At 47.5% G+C, this 21,754-nt stretch overlaps 1 protein-coding gene across 4 annotated transcripts in view; it reads right to left on the bottom strand.

Moving 5' to 3' along the window:
• LOC109892789 (homeobox protein cut-like 1) overlaps positions 1-21,754 on the bottom strand; it is a 263,867-nt gene that overhangs the window by 10,923 nt on the left and 231,190 nt on the right. For all 4 annotated transcript variants that reach the window (XM_031826693.1, XM_031826696.1, XM_031826695.1 and 1 more), the window contains 2 exons: positions 6,248-6,547; positions 1,526-1,714 (listed from right to left, as the gene is read on the bottom strand). In XM_031826693.1, coding sequence (XP_031682553.1) covers positions 1,526-1,714; positions 6,248-6,547 — 489 coding nt within the window. The remainder of the gene's footprint in view (positions 1-1,525; positions 1,715-6,247; positions 6,548-21,754) is intronic.

The raw sequence follows: 21,754 nt of genomic DNA, 5'->3' as shown, positions 1-21,754 counted from the left end.
ACGTCTTCATATATATAGCAGCAACACTTAATAATCTAAACAAAAGGCTCCATGACTGTACATTTAATGCTAGCTTCAACATGCTAATGGTTAATGGCTATTGGCTAACCCGTTAGTTACCCTTTAGCTTGAGATGTATGACGAGTTTACTTAAGTGCTGATAGGTCAGCCTCGTTTTTTAAATTTTTTAAACTTCCAAATTGGTTATAGTGAGGAGAGGACTGGGTTAGTGTTAAGCTTATCCAAGATAATCTGTTAAGGGGAAACAGAGCTCCCATTACGCCTTAATAACCATCCATATCAGCCGCTCTATCATTTGACCATACACTTTTAAGTGCTTTTAGACCTAACAAAAAGCACTATATAAAACACACATCATTATCATCATGCATACAGAGTGCAAAACCCCGTAGCCATAGCTGTGTTATGAGCAGAAGTCCCTGTCGCCTGGTCGGGGGTTTAGGCAGGGAAAAGAACATCCAGGCCGTAGTGTTAGCAGGCTAATGAGGAGTCTCCCTGCAGTTATCCTCCGTGCTTCGCTACGGTGACGCTACCCGAACACACTTCGCCAGACTGGGCTTTGACTCATAACCAGCCTGGCGTCAGCCCCAGCCCCAACGGAGGACCAATATATGCCACTTTTACCCCGGGAGAAGTGTTAATGGCCTAATCACTCCAAGAATGTTCACTTTGCTTATGGAGAAAGGGAGGGGGAGGAGTGGAGAGCAGGAAGGGGAGAAAAGGGTGCTCTGATGAGTGCATTGGACTTTGAATAAGCAGGCCCCGGAGAGACTGGGGCCCGTCATGTCTGATGAGAGCGTTGACGTCTCGTGCCCAGATTGATCTCGACAGCGTTGAGAAACACATATCCCCCACCCCTCCGACACACACACACGTCTCCACCCCCTTTTCTTTTTAACCAGGAGCACTGGGCATGTGCTGTTTGACTCGGCAGCCCGGGGACACATCTGGGCTATTAGAGGAGGAAAAAGAGCAATCAGAAATGCCCCCCCCCCCGCTCTTCTTCCTCTCCGTCCCTCCTCCCTGTTCGCTAGCTCGTCCTCTCACTCCATCTCGTTCTCTCTTGCCATCTTGTTTTACTTTATTCTCTCTACTTCAAGCCCCACAGAGTGTTTAGGACGGTTGCCTGGCGGCCTTGAGGGATGGTACACTCCCAGGGAGGGGTACAGGGACAGATGTTGGTGGGTAAAAACATGGCCTATGGAGGTAGCTAGCTTCTAGCTACATCAGTGTTCTCTCTATCCTAGTCTCTGTCTTGAAAGCAAAGACATAGGACATGAAGGACAGACTCATGCCTAACTCTAAATCCCATCTAAGGACAACGTGGCACAAATTCTGAGTGCCAGGCAGGGAAAATGCCATACTTTCCCTTAGCTTGAACCATTATTGATTCAGATGTGTAAAAGGATAAGGGGCTAGGTTACAGAGGTGAGGTAGGGAGGGAGGGAGGTAAAAAGAAACAGAGAGATGGAGGAAAGAGGGATGGAAAGGAAAAAAGGAGTACCTTTCTTCTCCATGCGTTTCATGTCCATGAGTTTCTCCACGTTGCGTGGGTCCTGGAGCCAGAGCTGCATGCGGACGAAGGGCTCGCGTCCTTTCAGGCTGAGCTTGTGCCAGGGCTTGGGCCTCGCCAGCAGGTCAGACACCGAGCCCTGAGTCAGACCCAGGATCGTTTCCCCAAACAGACGCTGACCTGGGGGGAAGGGGGATCAGAAAGAGAAAGAGAGGATGAGGTTAGATTCACAACTCAGAGAAGGACAGAGAGGACCGTCACTAGAAGACAACTAGAATCAGTAGACCACATCGCCTGAAGTATGGATAGAGCAATATTTGTAGGAATAATAATTTATAAAAAGGATGACCCGGTTAACAACAAGCATTCATGTGTCCAGTTGTTTTTCATTTCATAGATTTTTTTTGTACTTTTACACCTTTTTGATATCCAAATGGAAGTTACAGTCTTGTCCCATCGCTGCAACTTGAGAGGTGAGGTGAAGGTCGAGAGCCATGCGCCCTGCAAAACAAGACCCTGCCAAGCCGCACTGCGAGTTTAACCCAGAAGCCAGCTGCACCAATGTGTCGGAGGAAACACTGTACAACTGGTGACCGAAGTCAGCTTGCAGGCGTCCGACCCGCCACAAGAAGTCGCGACAGTGCGATGGGACAAGGACAGCCCAGCTGGCCAAACCCTCCCCTAACCCGAACGATGCTGTGCCAATTGTGCGCTGCCTCATGGGTCTCCCGGTCACAGCCGGCTGTGACACAGGCTGGGATCGAAACCGGGTCTGTCGTGACACCTCAAGCCCTGCGATGCAGTGCCTTAGACCGCTGCGCCACTTGGGAGGCCCATGTGTTTTCTGAGGGTTAGGAGAATATTCCACTAATATCCCACCAAACACAAAATGTTCATTTATGTGTCCAAAGAAACATTTATTACACATCACGTCTTGTTACCTTTACAGAGCCAATCAAGGCCCTGAGAACCACTGATCCATTCACAGCTCTTTGTCTGTTGGCAATGTTAGGGATACTCACACACACAGTTCTTTTAACATGGTGTTTTCAACTTCCATATGTGACATACATGATTACAGTAATTATTATTCAACATGTCCTCACCAGGGATTTGAACTCACAACCTCTAGGTTCACGGTAGTCTGATCTTCCTGCTATGCCACCATGTCCGTATCATGTACAAGTTCATCTAACTCTTCTCATCATTGATTTAGCCCATTTCAACAACTGAAGGGCTTTCTGTATAGTTTTTTAAAGGTTGGTGGGATATATTAACCTGTTTTAATTACTCTCCTGAATCACTATGATCAATAAATGATTTCCTTGAGTGTACTTTTAACAGAGCTGAGATTTATTTAAAAAAAGCATTTACCCTATTGATTACTCCTATCACGTTGTTAGGGGTTACTTCTGGACAGAGCCTAAATATACTGGCCCATCCTTTGTTGGCACAGTGGTTAGGGGTTCGATACCGACTAGGGGAGTCACCCTACTCTCACATTCTTTGCAATATATTTTAATGTCATATTGTATTCTGAGAACATTGCAACCACGTTCCATACTGAACAAAAATATAAACGCAGTCAATTTAAATAAATTCATTAGGCCCTAATCTATGGATTTCACATGACTGGGCAAGGGTGAAGCCATGGGTGGGTCTTTGAGGGCACAGGCCCACCCACTGGGGAGCCAGGCCCACCAAATCAGAATTCGTTTTTGCCCACTAAAGAGCTATATGTGTTGTGTGACAAAACTGCACATTTAAAGTGGCCTTTTATTGTCCCCAGCACAAGGTGCACCTGTGTAAAGATCATGCTGTTTAATCAGATTCTTGATATGCCACACCTGTCAGGTGGATGGATTATCTTGGCAAAGGAGAAATGCTCACTTACAGGGATGTAAACAACATTTCTGGGACTTTTTATTTCAGCTCATGAAACATGGGACCAACACTTTACATGTTGAGTTTATATTTCTGTTCAGTGTAGATAAGTTCTGCTTGACTTTAAGGGAATTTGCTCCTAACTTTAACACCAAAACACATTAAAAAGGTAATCTTAAGGTTTTTGCTAACATAGCTAGAATGCTCCCCTAACTAACATAAAACTGGACACTCAAATATTAGGGTAACAATACGGGTAACATTACAGGTAACATTACAAAAATGTTATCTGGAAAGCTATTGTCAACATTCAACTAATCTTTTTTTCATTTAGCTTGCTATTGGAATAAACTTGAATTCCACGCACGAACACGCATCAACATTACATGTCCTTTAAGTTTCCAAGGTACAGGGCAGGGCGGCATTGAAAACTTGCCATCAGAAGTTGGCAGCGTTTAGTCTGCTGCAACTGTGGCTGACTTCAATCAGAGAAGAGACAGTTTAAATAGTCTTTGACTTGCGTTTGAGTGCCTGAGTTGTTTTAAAGGCATTAAAAAAAAGGTCTGGATTCACATAAATAAATAAAAAACAACAACCGAGGCCTCTCTCTCGGTTCGCAGCATAAACATTCACCACAGCAGAACCTCAGGTTCTTGAAAGGCTTCAAAGCTGGCGAGCTCTCACACAGAGCGCTGCGGAGCTACATTTCCCCACACTATGTCCCAGGGGACCCCTCAAACATGCCTTTGGCAGCGAGGAGGGAGGGTGGTGTTGCTCTTCACTGTGCTTCTCACAGTGTTTCATGCTGGGGAGCTGAGCGTTGGGGCAGCTGAACAAACGCAGGCAGGCAGCGTGGCGGTGAGAGAGAGAGGCAGAGATGTGAAGCGCTACTGAAAGGCGCTGGGATTTGGGGAGCAGCTCCTCTAAAGGGAAGAGAAGTGGATGAGTAGACAGCATAAGGCTGGGAGACAGAACAGGTGACGCCAGTCCCGCTGAGAGAATCTCTTGGGGTATGTGCGTGTGCGTGTTGTACGGCGATGGAAGGGCTGCTTCACAATTTCCTTCTCTCACTGACTCTGACAGGGCTTTGTTTTGCACCGAACACACACTCTCTCTTATAGTACACACACACACACACACACACACACACACACACACACACACACACACACACACACACACACACACACACACACACACACACACACACCTCAAGCCCTGTTCTTATTGCAATTGGATGCAGTGATGCACACAGCAGCCCTGTGGAGCTCAGCCTGTGTGTGAAAGTAAAGTCAAGTACAAGGGTGAACTTGTTCATCTATTCTTAATGAACCATTAAGGTCTAAATCAAATCACACAATTCCAAAGCCATAAATCAAAGGACCTAAGAAAATACATGATTGACCACCAGCTAATATAATGTGCCACTAAAAGAAGATTAGATTTGGGTACAAGCAGCAGGCGCAAACATGTTCATTGAGAGGCATCCTTTATGCCCATATTTCCTAAAACGTGTGCGAAACAAAAATCACAATGATTGGCCACATTTGCACGCACCACTTCGAGTCCTATAAAAAAAATCTGATTTGGCTGTGTGCATCATGTGTCGGTGTGAATCTCAAAACATGTGAATTACAAAGCCAAGAAATCATGCTCCTAAATCACCCAACAGAGTGCCACACCAAAATGGATACCTACATTGTTGATTGCCTTACCGATATCAAGGAGTGAACTATATAAGGTAGAAGAGTGACTAGGCTATACACATTACTATTTGTATTACCTTTAAATATTCAGGTGAGGAAGTGAAAAAATTGCATTTTACATCAACCCAGCCAAGAGGGTGCAGTGCTACAGTAGTTGACAGACATGGGAGTTTGGCTGAAGGGAGCTGCTAAATGACACCATCCATCACTGGCCCTGGTCGCCTCACTGCCCTGACAGGGGAGAGGAGGAGGAGGTGAGCTGTGGCTAGGTCTAGGGAACAGATGGAGGGAGCTCTTCTCTGTGGGGCTAATTGAGAGGTCTGGGAACGAGGTGGAGCGCAGCCCTATGACAACCAGGCTTTGTCCCAATATTAATCTGTCTAGTATCATCTGATAGTATCGACCATACTGTAACTCAATGTTCAACAGATAAGTGACCCACGTTATCCAACTGGCTCAGAGGCTAGCCAGGAAACACTTAGTCTTTAAGCACGACCAGGACAGTGTGGAAACTGTGCTCTCTGTTCCTTTGCTGTGTGAGTTGATAGTTGGGCTGGTTAATTTTAGCTGAGGGAACGACTAATGAGCTAGCTGGCCAGCTTGAGGAACATGGCAACTGGTTTAATCCTGTCTGCCTTGGCAGCCCAGTATGACGCTGGTGGGGTAAAGAGCATTTCCCCGTTCTGGAGCGGAGATACTGCGTACAATGATGACACATGCACCGATCCCAGCACAACATTATTAGTTTAATGTGTTGCAACTCTAATCTAAACAAATGATTATCAGTGGGAGGGGAGAAAAGCTTGTTAGGAGTTTGTGCTTCTTGTTGAGGAGTATACAGTAGCATTGGCACAATGTAACAATCGCTCCTCACCTCTCCACTGCGATAGCTCATGTGTGGTCACTGGTGAATGCTCTGGCACAAAATGGCTGCCGTGGCATCACCCAGGTGGGTGCTAGACACATTAGTAGCAGACGAGGTGAATAAGGCGGTTTGCGCAACTCGGGGGAGAAGGGGGGGAACTGAATGCTTTGTTGTGCTGATCAATTGGAAAAGAAGACTTGAAGAAGTGACTGTTGAAAGACAAGACCAGAGTGGTATGATAACGCCACTCCAACTCACCGAGGTTGTTGTCGGTCAGCACCTCCTTGACCTTCTTGGTGATGACATAGGTGTCCAGCTCTGGGGACATGGCCACCATCTCCTGGATGCTGAGACCTGAGTGGCCGGGGACAGGCAGTGGCGTGCCGGGCTGGGACTCAGAGGGCTCGCTGGGCTCCCTGGGGGGGACCTGGGATGATCCTCCTCCACATCCCACTCCTCCTACCCCCTGCTCCCCAAGGCTCTTCACGGACTCCTCGGCTGAGCTGAGGGGGGACTCCGGGGCCGGGCTGCAGCTGGCTGAGGTCTTTGGGGTGTTTTCTGTGGAGACATGAGAGAAAGAACCAACGGTCAGAGAGAGAAAGGCAGTTAAAAACAGACAACTACATTTTTTGGGGGACACTCAAAATTTGCACATTTCAATAGCAACACAACAAACACAAAAATGTATATTCAAAATTTAAACCCTTAGGAGGGGGGACTCTCAATCTGCAATTGATTGAATTGGGACCCGAGTTATTCTCTAGCAACTCAGTACAATGAGGTTTTTACTGTATTTCCAACAACTACATTAGTGCCCCTACAACATTAGTACTCATTCTGTCTATCAGCTAGTCTCTAGCTAACTCTATGGGCTACATGTACTCTGCTCCAATGCTCCGTCAAACAAGCAGTCATTCCAGCATGCACACACAGACAGAATGATTGGCGCTAACTTGTCGCTGTGATTCTGTCATCTCCACCAGCTCCCCCTCCCACTCCCTCCCTCTACCCAATGGCTGTGTGATGGCCCATTGCACGGACAATCAACTCTCCCCACGAGACAGCAGTCTGTCAGATATGAACAGAGAGGGAGAGAGGGAGAGAGAGAGGGAGAGAGAGAGAGAGAGAGAGAGAGCGAGAGAGCGAGAGAGAGAGACAGAGAGACAGAGAGAGACAGAGAGAGACAGAGACAGAGAGAGAGCGCGAGAGAGAGAGCGCGAGAGAGAGAGAGAGAGAGAGACAGAGAGAGAGACCGAGAGAGAGAGAGACAGAGAGAGAGAGAGAGACAGAGACAGAGAGAGAGAGAGAGAGAGACAGAGAGACAGAAAGAGAGACAGAAAGAGAGAGAGAGAGAGAGAGAGAGAGAGAGAGAGAGAGAGAGAGAGAGAGAGAGAGAGAGAGTGAGAGAGGAGCAGTTGAGTAGAAAATCACTGCATGTGCAATTTTCTTCCTCTGCGCCTCAGTAGGAAAAGTGCACGTTGAGTTGCATTGACAGGAAAGCGCCTGTCAGTAGATCAGATACGTGTGTACGTGTTGGCTGTATGCATTCTGAGTGAGATTTATGATTCTGCTCAAGCAGCGTGCTTTACAGTAAATCAACTTGAACACAAAACATCTGACGTGAATTAAAATGGACTTGTCTGTCACATTTCAGAGCTGATGAGGTGAGCATGTCCAACACGCTCGTCTTGGCACTCCTAGGCCCGTGATTACAAAAAGGAAGGATGTTGTGTACCCTGACGTGTGTGTAGCTAGAGTTGAAGTCTGAAGTTTACATACACCTTAGCCAAATACATTTTAACTCAGTTTTTCACAATTCCTGACATTTAATCCTCGTAAAAATTCCCTGTCTTAGGTCAGTTAGGATCAACACTTTAATTTAAGAATGTGAAATGTCTGAATAATAGTAGAGAGAATGATTTATTTCATTTGATTTATTTCACATTCACAGTGGGTCAGAAGATTACATACACTCAATTAGTATTTGGTAGCGTTGCCTTTAAATAGTTTAACTTTGGTCAAACGTTTCAGGTAGCCTTCCACAAGTTTCCCACAATAAGTTGGGTGAATTTTGGCCCATTCCTCCTGACAGAGCTGGTGTAACTGAGTCAGGTTTGCAGGCCTCCTTGCTCACACACGCCTTTTCAGTTCTGCCCACACATTTTCTATAGGATTGAGGTCAGGGCTTTGTGATGGCCACTCCAATACCTTGACTTTGTTGTCCTTAAGACATTTTGCCACAACTTTGGAAGTATGCTTGGGGTCATTGTCCATTTGGAAGACTAATTTGCGACCAAGCTTTAACTTCCTGACTGATGTCTTGAGATGTTGCTTCAATATCCACATAATTTTCCTCCCTCATAATGCCATCTATTTTTTGAAGTGCACCAGTCCCTCCTGCAGCAAAGCACCCCCACAAATGTGCCTCGCGGTTGGGATGGTATTCTTCGGCTTGCAAGCCTCCCCCTTTTCCCTCCAAACATAACAATGGTCATTATGGCCAAACAGTTCTATTTTTGTTTCATCAGACCAGAGGACATTTCTCCAAAAAGTACGATCGTTGTCCCCATGTGCAGTTGCAAACCGTAGTCTGGCTTTTTTATAGCGGTTTTGGAGCAGTGGCTTCTTCCTTGCTGAGCGGCCTTTCAGGTTATGTCGATACAGGACTTGTTTTACTGTGGATATAGATACTTTTGTACCTGTTTCCTCCAGCATCTTCACAAGGTCCTTTGTTGTTGTTCTGGGATTGATTTGCACTTTTCACACCAAAGTACGTTCATCTCTAGGAGACAGAACGCGTCTCCTTCCTGAGCGGTATGACGGCTGCATGGTCCCATGGTGTTTATACTTGCGTACTATTGTTTGTACAGATGAACGTGGTACCTTCAGGCGTTTGGAAATTGCTCCCAAGGATGAACCAGACTTGTGGAGTACTACAATTTTTTTCTGAGGTCTTGGCTGATTTCTTGAAGGTAGTCCTTGAAATACATCTACAGGTACACCTCCAATTGACTCAAATGATGTCAATTAGCCTATCAGAAGCTTCTAAAGCCATAACATAATTTTCAGGAATTTTACAAGCTGTTTAAAGGCACAGTCAACTTAGTGTATGTAAACTTCTGACCCACTGGAATTGTGATACAGTGAATTATAAGTGAAATAATCTGTCTGTAAACAATTGTTGGAAAAATGTATTGTGTCATGAACAAAGTAGATGTCCCAATCAACATGCCAAAACTATAGTTTGTTAACAAGACATTTGTGGAGTGGTTGAAAAACGAGTTTTAATGACTCCAACTTAAGTGCATGTAAACTTCCGACTTCAACTGTATATGTGTGTGTGTGTGATACTAGGACTTTCTCCTGTCCTGCTCTGTGGAGAGGGTAGCGGATAGAGCAGACAGACATAGTTCTACAGTGAGAGGGGTATCCTACACTACATTGTGCCTGGCTGCCAGCACAGCACAGGAGGGACAAGTCATCAGTTATCCCCAGCCGAGGTCAGGAGGAAGGCTTCAGTTGTTTGCTAAAATGATTTCTGAAGTCTGGGAAAACAATTACTTATTTTGATGAGTCAGAGTCTCCAAATGAAGCTCCCGCTCTCTCTCTTCCTCCATTCTCCCTCCTTCCCTCTATCTGTCCACCCTGTGTGGCAGGGTGTATGTGTGCGTGTGTGGGGTATGTGTATGCTGTGTTGTGTGGTGAATACGCGTATGTGCGGGGTGAGCGTGAGGGTGCGTGTGCATGTAATGCGTATTTGTGTGAGGGTATGTGCATGAGCTGTGTGTCTCTGTGTGTGCGCGGCTGGCTGCGGCCCTAAAGTGAGCAGCCGAGGGGAGCCGTCACTAGTGATTACCTCCCTGCCGTGCTGGGGGAAACAGCTGAGGGGGGAGTATGTGGGTGTGTGTCTGGGTGTGTGGAGGAGGGAAGCAGTCAGCTCGCATCTCCCGCCCGGCTTGCTAAACCTACTGGTGACATTTTATCTGGCAGCGTGGCGCGAGGGGGACGAGAGGGGGACAGAGGGAGGGAGGGAGGGGACTAGGGATGGGTGGGGTTCTCCAAATGACAGGTTGTCCTGTGACATGGTGCCAGTGACCCACAGCCCAGCCATGTCAGTACTGCAGTGGCCCCCAGGGGGACATTGCACTGGGGGAGAGAGGGAGGGAGGGAGGGAGGGAGGGAGGGAGGGAGGGAGGGAGGGAGGGAGGGAGGGGAGGAAAGAGGGGGCAATGTTTTCTGCTTTCCCTCACTGGGCACTTGTTTTGTCTTCACGCCAGAAGATGGATTGATAGTAGAGCGGATGAGGGAGAGAGAGAAAGAGAGATAGCTGCATCTGGACGTACAGCTGCCTGCTGCTTTTAACTCTGACACTGGTGACACTAAAAATACCTAAAACGGCTTTTAGATAAACACATTACTCCATGACTGGCCCTGTTCAACTGCAACCAAAGGCTTTTAGTTCCAAAGATACTGTACCGTGGCACCAATTTAAATACCAATGTATGCCTACACTAGATATATATATATACACATTTGCATATGCAAATGCAGCACTACATTTCGACCCAAACTACATTTTTAGATCAAATATCTGTATGAGGTAACACTCAACTTCAATATACAGACAAAGCGTTTGTAAATAACGTTGAACATGCAACACGGTAGTCATATGACCCTTGGTTAGTGTCTGGCACCGGTATAAACAGTGTGCCCTCATCTTTCCCTTCCCAGTGAATCTATCTGTGTTCCTGACAGAGTGAGGGCATGTTAGCACTGAGGGGAAAGGATGAGCAGAGACATGAGGGGGAAGGGAACACTTCACCTTACACACACACACACACACACACACACACACACACACACACACACACACACACACACTCTCTCTCTCTCTCTCTCTCTCTCTCTCTCAGGGGCACCTGGAGGGTGTGTACTCTGTATGCAGCTTCCACACACCTCTGGGGAGGGCTACTTATAGCTGGGCAAACTGTGCTGTGTTCTAATGAGGGGCAGTGAGGACATTATATGTGCTGGGTGAAGAGCATACACTAACACACTAACATACTCCTACACAATGAGGTATAAACTAATACAATATGGCCTTGTGTTAGTTTTAAAAGCTTTTGATCACTTTTCACAGCTTTTAGAGGGTACTTTTACAGTGCTCCCACAGTGATTTTACAGTCCATTCCATATGCGTTCCTGAGAATACATTTGGATGAAGTAAATAAACAATGGAGCTGTCTCTCCCTGTTTCTGTTCATTCTCTCCCTCCATCTCTTTCTCTTCCATCCATCTGGGCTGTCCTATTTAACAGGGCTGTGTGGTCTCCCCTCTGACCGAGCTCAAAGACACAGATTGGGACAAAGTCCTCTGAGAGATGCATTATGGGCTTCTAAAGCCTGGCCCATTACACCGGCTAGTCACATATTACACCAAATGGGACTTTTTTAAACACACTTTAGGCCCCACTGCCGTGATTGCCTTAGAGTGTGTGTGTTTGTGTGTGAGAATGTGTGTGCGATTAAGTGTTTTGATTGTGTTTGTCTGTGGGTGTATCTATTGGGGAGAGTGTGTGTGTGACAGAATACGATTCAGTGTATGGGTTTCTCCTCTTATTCCAGGAAATGCCTTCCCCTCCCCTGCCCTGTCTGCCTCCCCTGCCCTGTCTGCCTGCCTCCCCTGCCCTGTCTGCCTCTGCCCTGTCCTGTCCTGTCTGCCTCCCCTGCCCTGTCCTGTTTGCCTCCCCTGCCCTGCCCTGTCTGCCTCCCCTGCCCTGTCTGCCCCCCCTGCCCTGTCTGCCCCCCCTGCCCTGTCTGCCTCCTCTGCCTCCTCTGCCTCCCCTGCCCACCTCCCCTGCCCTGTCCGCCTCCCCTGCCCTGTCTGCCTCCCTTGCCCTGTCTGCCCCGTCTGCCTCCCCTGCCCTGTCTGCCCCATCTGCCTGCCCCCCCTGCCCAGTCTGCCTCCCCTGCCCAGTCTGCCTCCCCTGCCACGTCTGCCTCCCCTTCCCTGTCTGCCTCCCCCTGCCAGCCCACCTCCCCTGCTCTGTCTGCCCAGTCTGCCTCCCCTGCCACGTCTGCCTCCCCTACTCTGCCCTGTCTGCCTCCCCTACTCTGCCCTGTCTGCCTCCCCTATTCTGCCCTGCCCTGTCTGCCCTGCCCCCCCTGCCTCCCCTGCCCCCCCTGCCTCCTCTGCCCTGCCCTGTCTGCCACCCCTGCCGTCTGCCTCCCCTGCCCTGCACTGTCTGCCCCCCCTGCCCTGCACTGTCTGCCCCCCCTGCCCTGCACTGTCTCCCCTGCCCTGCACTGTCTGCCCCCCCTGCCCTGCACTGTCTGCCTCCCCTGCCCTGCACTGTCTGCCACCCCTGCCCTCCCTGCCCTGCACTGTCTGCCTCCCCTGCCGTCTGCCTCCCCTGCCCTGCACTGTCTGCCCCCCCTGCCCTGCACTGTCTGCCACCCCTGCCCTGCACTGTCTGCCACCCCTGCCCCGCACTCTCTGCCACCCCTGCCCCGCACTGTCTGCCTCCCCTGCCCAGTCTGCCCTGCACTGTCTGCCCCCTCTGCCTCCCCTTCCCCGTCTGCCCTGCACTGTCTGCCTCCCCTGCCCCTCCCCGTCTGCCTCCCCTGCCCCGTCTGCCTCCCCTGCCCTGTCTGCCTGCCTCCCCTGCCTGCCTCCCCTGCCCCGTCTGCCTGCCTCCCCTGCCCCGTCTGCCTGCCTCCCCTGCCCTGTCTGCCTGCCCCCCCTGCCTGCCCTGCTCCATATCTAACAAGTGTCCCATTAAACCCCATCCCAAGAACATCATGTACTTTGACATTTTCTGGCCAGCCCTGGATTAAGCAGACAGACATGTAAATGTCAGCTTGCCTATCTAATCTACGGGCCCATTTTAAAAGCCATTAATTTCTGATCTTCTCTCCCTCTCTCTCTCTCTCTCTCTCCCTCCCTCTCTCTCTCTTTCCCTTTCTCCCTCCCTGCGTTCCCGATCTCCCTCTCTGGTTCTAAAGTCATCTCTTTAATCTATACATTGTCGTGGCTAATTTGTGGTGAAAATGATGGAGAAAGGATACTTAATGTAGGACAGCCAGTAAATGTAATTCATCATGCCTCCGCCCCGGTGCCGACAGAGAGGGGTGTGTGTGTATATATGGAAGAGGTGGGGGTGATGTAGCCCTGCACAGCAGAGAGGCTGTGTGTGTGTGTGTGTGTGTGTTTATAAGTGGGTGTGCGTGTGTGCGCGTCTGCGAGGGGGTCTGTCTGGGAGGAGAGAGCGTAGAGGGGGGGGGGGGGGGGGGGTTCTGTCTGGGAGGATAGAGCGTAGAGGAGGGTGGGGGGGGCTCAAAGTAATTATCATACATCAGTGTTCTGATGCTGTAATTGATTACAACAGCTGCGGGAGGCCCTCGGGAGAGAGAGCGCCAACTCCCCCACAATGCCCTCCCTCCTCATCCTGATCCCCCCCATCCCCCTTTCCCTCCCCCTCATCCCTGGCCTGTGTGTGTTTGTCATCGAGCTGCTTCCCCTTCTCTCATCTAGAAGGTGTGACAGCTCTGGAAACGGGGCATGGTGCTCCCTCACATTAGACGCTCATTAAGAGGCGTGGCTGACTATCCTCTGGTGCCACTTCATCACCACAAATGAGCTGACGTCAGCTTAGCTAGCGCTGGCACGCTATAAAAAGATCAACCTTTACCAGATCCAGAGTGTATGAAGTGCGTACATGCTGGTGGTGCATATGTGGATGGAATGGAAATATTTATCCATTTTGTGTATCTATAGATGTATCAGTGTGAGGTATGGTTCTACAGATACTGTGGATTGGTGGTGCAGTGTATGGTCTTTTTCTAAGATTGGGTAAATTAAGTCCGGTTTAGTCAAAGTCCAAAAACCACTCACTGTCAGTCATTATCGCGGCTATGATATGTTTTTACACAGGACGAGTCCAGACACACACACACACACACAAACACACACACCAGGCTGGCTAAGCTCATGTCGCGTCCGCTCGCCGTCATGTGGAGCGGGTCGCTGTGTGTTGCTCAGCAGAGAGCTGCCATGACGACTCCAGATCTACCCAGACACACTGGGCACTGCAGCATTCTGGGAAAGTAATCTCACTGTCTCTCTGGAAGACTCCCCGAGGTGACCGGCCAGACAAAACAGCAACGGTCGGGAAAAGAGCTCGCAAGTTCAAAAGAGGCTTAGATATTGAACGGAAAGAGTTCTCTCTTATCTTTACCAACACTTCAAACACTTTCTTCATTGCCTCCTAACCTAGTTTGAAAAGCCACGAAGACTTTGCATAAAAAAAGCTCATCATCTTTGTTAAAAACCCCAGTGCCATTTTAACTGATCTACCTCGGGTCGGCGATGCAAAAGAGGCCCCAAATTTGATTAGACAGTAGCTTTATTCGCATCAACCTGGGGACAATAACAACACCAACATGGTGGCTGGCAACAACAATGTCCTTGTGTCTTCCTGGCTGTCTTTTAGCAGTCATCACTTCCCTAGCGCCCGCTCTTTAATTAGCTAGTCATAATTAGAATCCCTGTGGTCGCTAGCTCCAGCTCCGATCACTAGCTCAGACGGGACGGCGGCGTTACCCATAAACCCCCTCACCCTAGGACATACGTTATCACGCTTTGGCTAATGAGAAATTAGTGGAGGCCACAGGCCTTTGATTTCAATGGTGTTGCTAAGTCTTGCACTAGTCCTTTTAATGTTGTATCGAAATGAGACGGTTTATTGAATCTAGATGAAATTATTTATTCTGTTTGGTAAAGATGAATTTTAGGTTAGTTTTAAAGAATCTGGGTAAGAGGCATCGGTTTCTTTCAGTTCTGAAAGCAGACTTGGATCAGCTCTTCCTGACCCAGTCCAAACCTTAACCAATCAGATAATGGTTCCTGGGACAGTTTTTTGCATAGAAATTGAGACCGGGAACAAGGAGAGTTTGAGAGCGAGTTAGAAAGGCAACAGAGAAAGCGTACGGTATGTGGTGTGTGTGCGTGTACAGTATGTATGCGAGTAGGTATGGGGTGTGTGTGTGTACAGTATGTATGCGAGTAGGTATGTGTGTGTGTACAATATGTATGCGAGTAGGTATGGGGTGTGTGTGTGTACAGTATGTATGCGAGTAGGTATGTGTGTGTGTACAGTATGTATGCGAGTAGGTATGGGGTGTGTGTGTGTACAGTATGTATGCGAGTAGGTATGTGTGTGTGTACAGTATGTATGCGAGTAGGTATGTGTGCGTGTACAGTATGTATGCGAGTAGGTATGGGGTGTGTGTGTGTACAGTATGTATGCGAGTAGGTATGTGTGTGTGTGTGTGCGCGTGTACAGTATGTATGCGAGTAGGTATGTGTGTGTGCGTGTACAGTATGAATGCGAGTAGGTATGGGGTGTGTGTGTGTGTACAGTATGTATGCAAGTAGGTATGTGTGTGTGTACAGTATGTATGCGAGTAGGTATGGGGTGTGTGTGTGTACAGTATGTATGCGAGTAGGTATGGGGTGTGTGTGTGTACAGTATGTATGCGAGTAGGTATGTGTGCGTGTACAGTATGTATGCGAGTAGGTATGGGGTGTGTGTGTGTACAGTATGTATGCGAGTAGGTATGTGTGTGTGTGTGTGCGCGTGTACAGTATGTATGCGAGTAGGTATGTGTGTGTGTGTGTGCGTGTGTACAGTATGCATGCGAGTAGGTATGTGTGTGTGTGCGCGTGTACAGTATGAATGCGAGTAGGTACGGGGTGTGTGCATGTACAGTATGTATGCGAGTAGGTATGTGTGTGTGTGTGTGTGTGTGTGTGTGTGTGTGTGTGTGTGTGCGTGTACAGTATGTATGCGAGTAAGTATGTGTGTGTGTGCGTGTACAGTATGTATGCGAGTAGGTATGTGTGTGTGCATGTACAGTACGTATGCGAGTAGGTATGTGTGTGTGCGTGTACAGTATGTATGCGAGTAGGTATGTGGTGTGTGTGCGTGTACAGTATGTATGCGAGTAGGTATGTGTGTGTGACAGTGGTGTCAGGAGGTGGACACAGACAGATGACTGTGGTGGAGACCTGACGGACAAGTTCACACACACCCCTGGCTGATGGATGAGTCCCTCTCTTTGCTTAAGCCCAATGCTCCAGACAGAGAATAAAAGCTAGAAAAGATTTTCATTTCAATACAAGGACAGCAGCCGGGGAGAATTTAATCGGTGGACAAGGACAGAGGCTCTCCCTGCTCTCAGCGGCCATCAATCAGATCCCACACTGGGACACACACACAGGCTACGAAGCGACTGTGAGCGAAGAGTCAAATATTCCTAACATTTCCACAGCCTAATTGTAGCCTAACCAATATCCTAATGGAGATTCAATGAAAAGAAAAGTCTGACATTGACATCAAGGGTGGGTGGCATTTTTTGTATTCAAATTTATTGGAAAGGCTGCTAAACTATTTCCACCTGGCCCACAGCGTTGTGGCGTACTTACAGTACAATGCCCTTTCACTCCATGCTCCACCAGACGCTTCTTTCGATTGTTATTATCTGTTCGGTAACATTACACAAGTAAATGGAATAAATAAAACAAATTCATTAAATAGATTAGGTCTTGAAAATATGTGAAACCTTTTTTTGAGTTATATGTTATCTGTGCCTCGTAGCCGAGGCTATATGACAGTGCCATCAAGCAGACATCACTTGCTGCCTATATTCAGGCAACACATATTTTAAGAAAATCATGGAATATAAATGAACATTTTAAATTCACTTAGAATAAAAACCTTAGCGTAACAATTTTAGTAAGTAATATGCCACAGTAAAGTTACAGCTTCTTCTGACCAAGTAGAAACAAAAAAACAAGTGTTTTTTTGGGGTGTGCGTGCAGGACAGAGGAATAGCAATTCTTACACTATTGTTCTAAATAGAAATCACCCTCTTCCTCTTCATTCAGTTAATTCAAATTCAATTGTGAAGTCGTGGACAATTATACGTTTCTATTTGGTTTATATCGCCCATTCATTCGGTGAGAGATACCGTAGCAAGACCAACACTTTACACTGTACCCAAAAGCATAATAGCGCTCTAACTCCCTCTTGTGGTGGTCTGGAGCAATGAAGCAGTGATGCAGGGTACCGTACTAAACCACAAATTACCTTTAAGTCCCGCGGCATCATCTCAAAACGTAATTGAGGAACCACTGTTCATTCAGGAACCACTGTAGGTGGATGTATGCACACACACAGGCATGAAGAACCACTGTTCATTCAGGAACCACTGTAGGTGGATGTATGCACACACACAGGCATGAAGAACCACTGTTCATTCAGGAACCACTGTAGGTGGATGTATGCACACACACAGGCATGAAGAACCACTGTTCATTCAGGAACCACTGTAGGTGGATGTATGCACACACACAGGCATGAAGAACCACTGTTCATTCAGGAACCACTGTAGGTGGATGTATGCACACACACAGGCATGAAGAACCACTGTTCATTCAGGAACCACTGTAGGTGGATGTATGCACACACACAGGCATGAAGAACCACTGTTCATTAAGGAACCACTGTAGGTGGATGTATGCACACACACAGGCATGAAGAACCACTGTTCATTCAGGAACCACTGTAGGTGGATGTATGCACACACACAGGCATGAAGAACCACTGTTCATTCAGGAACCACTGTAGGTGGATGTATGCACACACACAGGCATGAAGAACCACTGTTCATTCAGGAACCACTGTAGGTGGATGTATGCACACACACAGGCATGAAGAACCACTGTTCATTCAGGAACCACTGTAGGTGGATGTATGCACACACACAGGCATGAAGAACCACTGTTCATTCAGGAACCACTGTAGGTGGATGTATGCACACACACAGGCATGAAGAACCACTGTTCATTCAGGAACCACTGTAGGTGGATGTATGTACACACACAGGCATGAAGAACCACTGTTCATTCAGGAACCACTGTAGGTGGATGTATGCACACACACAGGCATGAAGAACCACTGTTCATTCAGGAACCACTGTAGGTGGATGTATGCACACACACAGGCATGAAGAACCACTGTTCATTCAGGAACCACTGTAGGTGGATGTATGCACACACACAGGCATGAAGAACAACTGTTCATTCAGGAACCACTGTAGGTGGATGTATGCACACACACAGGCATGAAGAACCACTGTTCATTCAGGAACCACTGTAGGTGGATGTATGTACACACACAGGCATGAAGAACCACTGTTCATTCAGGAACCACTTTAGGTGGATGTATGTACACACACAGGCATGAAGAACCACTGTTCATTCAGGAACCACTGTAGGTGGATGTATGTACACACACAGGCATGAAGAACCACTGTTCATTCAGGAACCACTGTAGGTGGATGTATGCACACACACAGGCATGAAGAACCACTGTTCATTCAGGAACCACTGTAGGTGGATGTATGCACACACACAGGCATGAAGAACCACTGTTCATTCAGGAACCACTGTAGGTGGATGTATGCACACACCCAGGCATGAAGAACCACTGTTCATTCAGGAACCACTGTAGGTGGATGTATGCACACGCACAGGCATGAAGAACCACTGTTCATTCAGGAACCACTGTAGGTGGATGTATGCACACACACAGGCATGAAGAACCACTGTTCATTCAGGAACCACTGTAGGTGGATGTATGCACACACACAGGCATGAAGAACAACTGTTCATTCAGGAACCACTGTAGGTGGATGTATGCACACACACAGGCATGAAGAACCACTGTTCATTCAGGAACCACTGTAGGTGGATGTATGCACACACACAGGCATGAAGAACCACTGTTCATTCAGGAACCACTGTAGGTGGATGTATGCACACACACAGGCATGAAGAACCACTGTTCATTCAGGAACCACTGTAGGTGGATGTATGCACACACACAGGCATGAAGAACCACTGTTCATTCAGGAACCACTGTAGGTGGATGTATGCACACACACAGGCATGAAGAACCACTGTTCATTCAGGAACCACTGTAGGTGGATGTATGCACACACACAGGCATGAAGAACCACTGTTCATTCAGGAACCACTGTAGGTGGATGTATGCACACACACAGGCATGAAGAACCACTGTTCATTCAGGAACCACTGTAGGTGGATGTATGCACACACACAGGCATGAAGAACCACTGTTCATTCAGGAACCACTGTAGGTGGATGTATGCACACACACAGGCATGAAGAACCACTGTTCATTCAGGAACCACTGTAGGTGGATGTATGCACACACACAGGCATGAAGAACCACTGTTCATTCAGGAACCACTGTAGATGGATGTATGCACACACACAGGCATGAAGAACCACTGTTCATTCAGGAACCACTGTAGGTGGATGTATGCACACACACAGGCATGAAGAACCACTGTTCATTCAGGAACCACTGTAGGTGGATGTATGCACACACACAGGCATGAAGAACCACTGTTCATTCAGGAACCACTGTAGGTGGATGTATGTACACACACAGGCATGAAGAACCACTGTTCATTCAGGAACCACTGTAGGTGGATGTATGCACACACACAGGCATGAAGAACCACTGTTCATTCAGGAACCACTGTAGGTGGATGTATGTACACACACAGGCATGAAGAACCACTGTTCATTCAGGAACCACTTTAGGTGGATGTATGTACACACACAGGCATGAAGAACCACTGTTCATTCAGGAACCACTGTAGGTGGATGTATGTACACACACAGGCATGAAGAACCACTGTTCATTCAGGAACCACTGTAGGTGGATGTATGCACACACACAGGCATGAAGAACCACTGTTCATTCAGGAACCACTGTAGGTGGATGTATGCACACACACAGGCATGAAGAACCACTGTTCATTCAGGAACCACTGTAGGTGGATGTATGCACACACACAGGCATGAAGAACCACTGTTCATTCAGGAACCACTGTAGGTGGATGTATGCACACACACAGGCATGAAGAACCACTGTTCATTCAGGAACCACTGTAGGTGGATGTATGCACACACACAGGCATGAAGAACCACTGTTCATTCAGGAACCACTGTAGGTGGATGTATGTACACACTCAGGCATGAAGAACCACTGTTCATTCAGGAACCACTGTAGGTGGATGTATGCACACACACAGGCATGAAGAACCACTGTTCATTCAGGAACCACTGTAGGTGGATGTATGCACACACACAGGCATGAAGAACCACTGTTCATTCAGGAACCACTGTAGGTGGATGTATGCACACACACAGGCATGAAGAACCACTGTTCATTCAGGAACCACTGTAGGTGGATGTATGTACACACACAGGCATGAAGAACCACTGTTCATTCAGGAACCACTGTAGGTGGATGTATGCACACACACAGGCATGAAGAACCACTGTTCATTCAGGAACCACTGTAGGTGGATGTATGCACACACCCAGGCATGAAGAACCACTGTTCATTCAGGAACCACTGTAGGTGGATGTATGCACACGCACAGGCATGAAGAACCACTGTTCATTCAGGAACCACTGTAGGTAGATGTATGCACACGCACAGGCATGAAGAACCACTGTTCATTCAGGAACCACTGTAGGTGGATGTATGTACACTCACAGGCATGAAGAACCACTGTTCATTCAGGAACCACTGTAGGTGGATGTATGCACACACACAGGCATGAAGAACCACTGTTCATTCAGGAACCACTGTAGGTGGATGTATGCACACACACAGGCATGAACGCAGACACACGCATATGAAAGTATTCATACCCCATGACTTATTCCACATTTAGTTGTGTTACAGCCTGATTTCAAACTGTATTCCATTGTTTTCTTTTCTCAACCATCTACACACAATATCCCATAATATCCCATAATGAATAAAAATTTTGCAAATGTATTGAAAATGAAATACAGAAATATCTAATTCACACACCTGAGTCAATACTTTGTAGAAGCACCTTTGGTAGCGATGACAGTTGTGAGACTTTCTGTTTAAGTCTCTAAGAGTTTTTCACATCTGGATTGTGCAACATTTACCCATTTTTCTTAAAAGAAATATGTGCAAATGTTCTGCAAACCTTATTAACATAGGTATTCAGACCTTTTCGATGAGACTCAAAATTGAGCTCAGGTGCTTCCTGTTTCCATTGATCATCCTTGAGATGTTTCTACAACTTGATTGGAGTCCACCTGTGGTAAATTCAATTGATTGGACATGATTTGGAAAGGCACACACCTGTCTATACAAGGTCCCACAGTCGACAGTGTTAGTCAGAACAAAAACCAAGCCATGAGGTTGAAGGAATTGTCTGTAGAGCTTCGAGACAGGATTGTGTCTCGTCACGGTATCTCTGTGCATTCAAATTGCCATCGAAAAAATGCAATTGTGTTTGTTGTCTGTAGCTTATGCCTACCCCATACCATAAACCCACCATGGGGCACTCTGTTCACAACGTTGACATCAGCAAACTGCTCGCCCACACGAAGCCGTACATGTGGTCTGCGGTTGTGAGGCCGGATGGACAGCGGCTTATGGTAGAGAAATTAACATTAAATTTTCTGCCAACTGCTCGGCTGGACATTCCTGTAGTCAGCATGCTAACTGCACTCTCCCTCAAAACTTGATACATTAGTGGCATTGTGTTGTGTGACAAAACTGCACATTTTAGTGTCCTTTTATTGTCCCTAGCACAAGGTGCACCTGTGTAATGATCA

The sequence above is a fragment of the Oncorhynchus kisutch genome, linkage group LG6 (genome assembly GCF_002021735.2).
Source record: "Oncorhynchus kisutch isolate 150728-3 linkage group LG6, Okis_V2, whole genome shotgun sequence".
In the NCBI taxonomy this organism is placed as follows: domain Eukaryota; kingdom Metazoa; phylum Chordata; class Actinopteri; order Salmoniformes; family Salmonidae; genus Oncorhynchus; species Oncorhynchus kisutch.
This window is presented reverse-complemented; position numbering and strand designations above follow the sequence as displayed.